Consider the following 9,051-nt stretch of genomic DNA (forward strand, 5'->3'; position numbering starts at 1 on the left):
GAGTTATGAAAGTATCCACATCTGAATAAACATTTGTCACTCTAACTGCTAATGTCTGGGTGTATATAGGGAGGGGGTAGGTGGGAATAAAAGGTAAAACTAACCTAGAGTATGTTTGGGATTCTTTATGAGGATCTTAGGATTACTAGCAATACTAGAGAGGAAGAAAATGTTTTTTAACTGCCAGCTCAAAGTGGAATATACAAAATCAATCTTCTAATTTATCTTTACGGATCCTACTGTAAAACAATATTTCTGGAACAGAAATAAGGCTCGTAACATTGTTGACTCAATAAAAAGAGCTCACCCGTGAGTTCCAGGACCAGTTGATCCTTGATCCAGTTGATAACAGACATCACCTCCTGTAAAAGAGCTTGATCCAACTACATGGGACAGTAATCTCAGGAATTGTTAGCAAAGGGCTCTGCACACAGCAGGTACTGAAAAAGCATTTCCTACTCCATCCCTCCCTTCCCCACCCAAGCATCTTCTCACCAAGTTACAGAGTTCCTCTCCCTGATCATCAACTCTCAGGCTAGTTGCATTTCAGAATGACGTGGAGGAGGGGACTAGCAGGTGTGACCTAGAGTGTTTACATATGGACTTACATATCATCTCTATGCACAGGGATACACACATTATATATAAGGCCATGAGTGTTCCTAGGTGTTTTAGTTTGCTAAGTCACTCAAAGCAGACACCATAAAATGCATTGGCTTTAACTATGGGAATTTATTAACTTACATGCTTACAGTTTTGAAGCTGTGAAAATGTCCAAATCTAGGCATCATTAAAATGATGCTTTCTTCACCAAGACCAGCTGCCGGCGATTCTTGACCCCTCCGTCACGTGGCAAAGCATATGGAGGCATCTGCTGGTCTCTCCCTTCTCTTTCAGGTTTCACTGCTTTCAGCTTCTTGCTTCCATGCCTTTCTTTCTCTTTGTCTGAATTTCATTCTCTTATAAAGGGCCCCAGTAAAAGGATTAAGACCCATCCTGGGCCACACCTTAACTGAAGTAACCTTATCAAAAGATCCTACTTAAAATGGGTCCACACGCACAGGAACGGATTAGCTTTAAGAACATGATTTTCTGGGGTACATACAGCGCCAAACCACCATAAGAGGTGTTTGCCCATGAGCAAGTATGTCTTTGGTTTAAGTTTTTAATCAATCATCAAACAGTTTTTCACGCCCTACTAAGTACAGAAACAACAAATGTTTTAGAAATTAAACCGTCCCTGTCCTCCAGGAATGTATGACTCAGCAGAGCATGCAGAAACTCGGCCTGGGAGACTTCTCCACTACAAACCTCCCGAACTCCTCCCCTCTGCTTTAAATTCTCCCCCTCTTTTCCCCACTGCAACAAATGCCTACATATATTATAAAACTAACAGAACTATTTAATTTGGGGGTTACTTCCATCTTCCCATTTGTGCTTCCTAAGAGCAAAGACTCTTCATGGCATTCATTACCTCACATTATATTACACATTGATTCTTTATGAGATATTAGTTTTATTCCATATGCCTTTATTTACTGCCTGTTTCTCTGACCTGGAATGTAAGCTTCTCTGTGTTGTTCAACACTGGACTTGATGCCTGGCACATAGTAGGCCCTCAATAAATATTTGTCAAATGAATGACTATGTCTTTCATGCCTAAATCATCAGCATCTATCACAGTGAACAAAGTAAATACTCAAAAACTACACAATGAAATGCATACAAGTTTCTGACAGTGGGTCTCAAAAGGAGCCATGTGAGCCATCTCAGGGGGCTCTCCTTCCTCTCCAGTACTGAGCTGGAGTTCTCTGGGTTCCTCTCCACTCAAGCAAGTCTCACCTTGGTGAGATTCTAAAATTATTCCTTCCTATTTTTGTTCAATTTGGAGAATGAATATACCAGCCTCTTCTCCCTCCCCTCCCCCAGCCTGAACAGATTCTGTGGTGACAGGAAAGTGCAGTGGATGAGCAACAACACCCAGAGACAGAATTTAAATCCTGACACCTTTGTTTGCTAACTACAGGACGTGGTAAGATATTTGACATTCATGTATCTCAGATTCCTCATCTGCATTATTATTTCCTCAAAAATAATAATACTCACCTTTTGGGTTATGAAGAATAAACTGGATAACATATGTAAAACTCTTAGAAGAGTACATGGCATAAAATGTTGGCTATTTTTATTATTAATCTCTTTCCTACCCAGTCAACTTCCAAGTTATTTTTAATGGGGTTGCAGAGAAGGAAAGAAAAGAAGGGACAGAAGCATGTGAGAATTCTATGAGTCAATGATGGAAAATTGAGCATAATTCACTATGGACTAATATTTTTTGCCCAACACCTTGAAGTAGTAAAGTTTCTTAAAGTGTGGAATAACGTACTTAAATTTAAGCTCAAGTTACCATGTTTAATTATCCTCATCTGAAACAAGGTAAGTACTTGGTATTTTTGAGGCAACAGAGCAACACTGTCCAATGCAACTTTCTGTGATGATAGAACATTCCACAATCTGCAGTGTCCAAGAGGACAACCACTAGCCACATGTGGCTATTGAGCATTCGTAGTGTGACTGAAGAACTGAATTTTAAATTTAATTTTGGTCATTTTAAAGTTAAATAGCCACATGTGGCTAGTGGCTACCCGACCGGACAGCACAGCTGTAGTACACAAGGCCCTTGACTTGGCCCTTGCCTCCTCCCCAATTCCTCTTCTGCTCCTCTCCCTCACCCCGGAAATCAAGGGAGAACTGCCATCTCACACGTCCATGCCCACACCTGTGCTGGCCCCTCTGCATGAAACGCCCTGCCTTTCCCCTCCACCTCTAAACGTCATCAAAATCTTGTTCCGATTTCCTTTCCTCAGAGCTACTTTCCCTAACTCCCTTCCCCCCTTACTGTGCCCCACTGCTGACAGAACTAACCATTGCCTCCTCTGTGTTTCCCTGAATCTGTTTCTGTTGCTGCTTTAACCATCCTGTGCTATTTATTTATTTACATCTCTGTGATGCTAACAGACTATGACAAGCTTGAGGACAATGTCCTATTCCTCCCTTCATCGTAGCAATGTGTGCCAATCACACAGTACATATGCAGTAAATAGCTGCTTATTACATTAATTTTAAATATGTTCAATGTTTTATTAAAATAATTTTCAGGATATTGATAGCCACTCTATGATTATGAAAGCTCTTCAGGTCAAATTCTATTATAAGGCATATTTTCAAACAACAAAATAGTTCTTAGAGTCCCTGTTGAAGGTCTGCTTATTTCAAGCAATCTCAATATAGCATTTCAGTACAAACCAAAGAATAAAAATGTTCCTGTAGAGTCCCCTGGAACAAAATCCTACTTGTAGTTGCTCCTCCTATGGGTCTGGAAGACTCTTGTATTTCAGAAACTGATCCTGTCATTGATCTGTCTCCAGTGCTTGCAGTGACTTACTAGTGAGTCAAAGATGAGATTTAAAAGCAAGGAGACAAGAGGACATGATTGAAAAACTCTTCATGGAAACTTCAATGGGAATTTGGGGTAATCTGCCCTTCCTGCATCCTCTACCCAGCCCTACCTTCAAGAAGCAAATAATTAAAATCTTATCTAAACTGAAAAATAATGACTGTATGTGGTATGTGTCTCTTCAGTGACATTTGCTATCCAAAAAAAAGTATTTCATGCTTCCCTTATTCTTTGGCAAAGCTTTGCTTAGGAACTCTTCCTTTGGTATATTATATAGGATCTGTCACAATATTAACATAGCCTGATAGCCACACTGGTTCAAATTTTTTAATCACAACTTTCTCACTAATCTTTTCATTGAATTCTTAAAGAATTTCTACAATTAGAATAAGCTCTAGATGGTTACATTTCTGTGAACCTAATTTGCATGAGCTAATTCCCAAATCTGGTAGATGTATTTAACAAATGCTTGTCTTTCCTGCCCTTCAGAACTTACAGTTCAATAAAGCAAGCATATAAATACACAGTAACCAGAACTGCATACTTGTATTTACAGCCATTGCAGACAAGCACTGAAGAAATTGAATTTCATAAAGAACATGAATCCAAAGGACTTTATTTTCAAATCAGATATAGATTTGATTTTTGCTTTCTTATTAATCATGGAGTTTTTGTTTTATTTTGAAATGCACAAACAGCACTCTCTAAGGTAATGAACATTGTTTTAACAAATAACTGACTTCTTTGTGGCTACATGATCACTGAGATAAATCTCTAATTTTCCCATAATATTGACAGATTTTAATCAGTCTTTCTCTGATTTCCCTTTTCCCTTGCCAAACACACATCCCCCAAAATTTTAATCTAAGAAGATGTTTCAAAAAGACAAAGGACTAAGAAATCTTTTGAGGCTGCTAATGAATAATGTGAGATAAATATCTTTCTCAAAAATGCCCTAAATTTTAAAATAGGGATATCAATTTCTTTAACTTCCTTATAAAGTCTGCCCACCTACAAAGAACATTCATGAAATCTAGAACTACAGTCTATATGTGTTGTTTGTGAATCCTGCTAATACAAGATGCACTGATTTCCAAAATGTGTCTACTACTGCTTAGAAAAGAAGATCTGGTTTTCAAAGATTATGTTTTGAGGTTAAAAATGAAGACAGTGACTTTAAGTCTCTCAAGATTTGTAAGGCTGGCATGCCATCTATCTCAATAACACCTAACAGGAATGTCAAATGGACAGAAACAGCCATGGTAACCGGGTGCTTGCAGCTGACAGTGATTGCTGTATTTGGGGTGATGGGGAACAGCATTTCCATTAGTTCCAGTGAAATACAATGCCCTGCCAACTCTAGGTATCAGTATATTCAATCCCCCTGCTGTGCCGTGTCCATTTTCTGTTGCTGCAATTAAAAACCAGTCGATACAAAGTCAAAATGTTGTACATTCTTCCCTTATCCCTCTCCCTGTCACTGTGTTTCCAGATTTACCGGAAGAACATGTCGCTATGGTAACCATTCCCTCTGGTGCACAGACCAAGTCAACCTTTCTGGCTGGACTGCCAGGCAGAGCAACATGGAATCAAAGCACTGAATGGAACCACCAGGAGCCATGAATTCCATCCCTCCTTTCTCTGATGGGGCTAAGCAATATCAGACAGAGGGATACTTATCGTGTTCTAGATGACATTCAAGGAAAAAAATTCAAGAATGTCCTTCAGCAAATCCTGCCAGTGTTCATCAGTCATTATTAGCATGAATTCTTCCTCATATTTCAGATAACTTTCTACCACTTCAACTTTAAGGAAAGCAGAAAATGACAATAAAATAGCACTTCATGAATCTGAAAATTGTTATAAACTCATCCATTGTCAACAATGATGCGACTTCCTTTCGTTTTCCTACTTCTACATCCAAACTCACGTTTCTCTCTTCTGGAATCCTGTAACTGATCCTATACCTCTTTACAAAGTTGTAGAGTTCCAAATGGGTCAACCTGCTCTGGCAGGAGCCTAATAATGAAGCTAATATTATATTTGTGGTATTAACACACCCAAAACAATCAGCTAGAATCCCTGGCCATTCTATAGAAGATACAAAACAAACATTAAGATGGATTCTCTCTCTGGACCTACCTCATCTAAATTGGAACTGGCCACCTAGACCATACCCACCATGTCATTCTTAGACAATTGACTTTTTTCCCAACTAACAATTTTGATGAATTTCAACATTATAAGATCAGTTTTCATGAATATTATTTTAAAACAGCAGCAAACCTCACTACACTATAATATTAAGAGACATGAAGAACTGTTTTATACCTTGGCCTCAAAACCCTTTGCAAATAACAGCACTGTTTTCACCTTGTCATCACCCTTTAATAAATGAAGAGAATGAAATGGGGGCGGGGGGGGGACAAGATTCATAAAATCTGTATGGCATCTTCTCAGGGTACAGCTACCAAAAAAGAGAACATATTCCCTTCTTCAGAGCAATATTAATACACATCCAAATGATATTTCAGTGCTTTGATGGAACATGATGGTGTCCAAAGTATAAATCATACAAGATTTACAAACTGCATCAGATAAGCAGAAATTTGTTATGTGATTGGATTAAAGTATCAATTTTTTATCATTAGCAAATGCAGTTTGTTTCTGTTTTAGCATAATTTGGTATTTTTATATGTCTCTTAGTAATAGTATTTTTTCCCTCTGAAGTGCCCCCTTTGGTGTTGCCCAAAGAACTACTTTTTGTGCTTATTAGATTCTGATAATATTCAGTGCACTAGAGTCACTTTCATCAACCAATTTCTCAGAAGGAGGAATAAAGAATTGTGATATTATGCTACTGGCCAACAGGCTTTAAGCTGCGATAAGGCAGGGGCTGTGATTTTTGATGTTTATATGCCCAATGCCCGCACCACGCTTGGTATATTACAGCACTTAGCAAACGTTTCTGACATGAATAAGGACTTCCCTGTCAGATGTTTCCGCCAATTTCCTGAATCAGTTCAACATCTGAAACAAAGATTAGAATTAGGAGTCTGTCTATCCGCAACACATCACTTTTCTGCCTACAGTACAATGTTCTAAGACAGCCTCTCTTCCCAGAGGCTGATGAAGCATTATGCTGCATAAAACCTGGGACCACGAGATTCTAGGGGATACCCAACAGACAAGCTCAAGACAAGAGGCCCGGTAAGCCTCCGCCACGCGCCACGCTCCATTACCAGCTATTGGGAGGCAAGTTCTGGCCGCTCCAAGGCTCAGCCAGACCTGGATTACTGGACCTTCTGAAACCAGGAGATCTGAAAACCCAACCGGTCATCCCCATGGCCAGAGGAAGAGAGGGCGGGGGCTGCGGGGCCTAGAGCGCGGGGCTCTCCGCAGCGCCACGCCTAGCGCCTCGCCCTTACCTTTTCGAATGAGAGCAGCGATCTCCGGGTCGAAACCCTGCCGGTGGCACTTCCTCCAGAGGCCCATGTTGGTGGAGTTGTACTGCCGACTGCACTCGTCAACTGGGCTCAGGGCGAAGAGCTGCCGGCGATTCCGGGCCCGGAGGAGTTTCCCCTCCCAGCGGTCCAGGCGCGAGCGGCTCGCCCGTAGCGGCAAGTTGTTGTTGTTGTTGTAAATGAAGCCTGGGTCGACCCGGCGGGTGTTGAAGGCCTTGCACCTGTCCCTGTGCTTCCTGGCGTCCGTCTCGTACCAGTGGTCCGAGCAGATGGCCACGGCCAGCATGCCGAGGGCGCAGAGAGCTAGCGAGAGGCCCGTGTAGAGCAGTAACCTTCCGGCAGCCATGCCTCCGCTTCGGGGCTACACCATGGGCATGTTCCGCCGCAGCCTCGCCTTCCTCCGCGCGCCCGAAACAAAGCGGCGGGCGGCCGAGCCAGGGGTGGGGGGAACAGGAAGGGAAACCGGCGCGGCGAAGCCCCCACGGCACACGCGGTCCCCGCCTACCGCTGCGCGGCCCGGGAACTGAGGGGAGACGGGCAGACTAAAAAGTTCTGATCCGGAGAGGTTCCCGCAGACTCCTCAGCATCCTCCGGGACAGGTGCAGCCTCAGGCGACGGCTGAGCCGGGCACAGCCGCCTCCCGCCCCCTCCCCGCCCGCAGGAAGCGACCGCTGGGGACCCGCCGGCTTAGCGCGCGACCAGGCTTCAGGCGCCGCTGCCCTCCGGCCGGAAACTAAATACTAAGCGTCCTCTGCTGCGGTGTGGGTTCTGGGGTTTCTTTGTGCAGAGTGGCGACCGGACCATTCGCCTTAAGGCGGGGGTTGGGAGCGCAGTCAGGAGGAGCCACTTGACCACTGGATGAACTGAAACGGCCCAGATAGGCCGGCCGACGAAGGGAATCTCCAGATGGCAGGCCGGCTGCCCTCAGTCCCGTCTGGGTTTCCCGTTCAGCGACTGTACCCCTTCCGGCCTGCAAGCTAAGACCCGGGGCGCGCAACCAGAAATGTCTTTTCCTCTCTGGATTGGGTCTTTTAAAAACCTCCGTCTTCTGGTCACCAGCGGGTCCTTTGCTCCGTCTGCCCGGCGCTGCACTCAGAGGCGGGATCCCAGCGGGCGCGCGTTCTCCGCCGACCTTTCCCTGCTAGCTCCCCAGTTGCCTGCCTCTGGCCTCGCCATTCAGGCGGCCCCTCAGGCGGGCGGCGCAGTCACCCGGGAAGCGTTACCGGATGAGCCCTGGCCCGGGGCTTGCGGAGACTGGGCAGCAGCTGGCGGGCGCGAAGGACGGGATTCGCTGAAGAGGAAGCACCCGGCAGGACGCACAGCGCGGGACGCGCGGAGCTGGGCGCAAGACGCTTTCAACACCATGGACAGGTCGCGCGGTCGCTGCAGGCAGCCGGCCTCTTCGCCAGGCCCGAAGTCTTCATGCTGCTTTCCCCCGCGCAGTCTTCTTCCTTGGTGTACACCGCGACGCCTCCGCCTCACTTCTTGTGGCTTCCCGGTAACCCCGGGAACGTGCTGCCCATGTGCAAAGAAAAGGCTGCAGGCACTGAGAAAACCACCAGCCCCGGCACCTCGAAACAATCCGTCCCCTTCTCCCGCCACCTGAGCCCCTGGCACTCTAGCACCCCGTCTGCTCTGCCCAACTGGGGTCAGCTGCTCTAAGACTGCACCATTTTCTTCCCATCCCACCCAGAGGCCGAGATGTCGGCTCACTCTGCGGCATGCAGAGAATCCCGTCCCGGCCTCCGCGTCCCGACAATCGGCTCCCGGTGTGCGGTGGTCGCCGAGGTGAATGGGGCGGGAGTGGGGGGAGGGAGGTTTGGGCGCTCGGCTTCCCCTCCCGTCCTTCTCCTTCAGCGGCGGCCGCTCCCAGGCCTCATGGGCTCGGCGGCTGCTCGGAAGGAACGAGAGTCCAGGCTGCGCCCGGAAAGCTCGGGAAATCTCATCTCCCGGCTGCAAGCGCCAGGAAGAAGCCGCTGCCGCGCTCGCTTACTCGGGCGCCGGGCGCTGCAGCCTTGGCTAAAGCCCACAGACGAGAACACGGAGCGCGCAGCCAAAAGCTAGTGATGTCATCCGTGCAACGTGAGCCTCATCTCTTATTTTTCTAGCTTCCTTAAAGATAAACTGCAC

At 45.8% G+C, this 9,051-nt stretch overlaps 1 protein-coding gene across 1 annotated transcript in view; it reads right to left on the reverse strand.

Moving 5' to 3' along the window:
- TMEM178B (transmembrane protein 178B) overlaps positions 1-8,690 on the reverse strand; it is a 384,552-nt gene extending 375,862 nt beyond the window's left edge. The window contains exon 1 of the mRNA XM_037836011.1: positions 6,886-8,690. Coding sequence (XP_037691939.1) covers positions 6,886-7,267 — 382 coding nt within the window. The 5' untranslated portion in view covers positions 7,268-8,690. The remainder of the gene's footprint in view (positions 1-6,885) is intronic.
- Between the last annotated feature and the right edge of the window lie 361 nt (positions 8,691-9,051).

Source organism: Choloepus didactylus, chromosome 5 (genome assembly GCF_015220235.1).
Source record: "Choloepus didactylus isolate mChoDid1 chromosome 5, mChoDid1.pri, whole genome shotgun sequence".
Taxonomy (NCBI): Eukaryota; Metazoa; Chordata; class Mammalia; order Pilosa; family Megalonychidae; genus Choloepus; species Choloepus didactylus.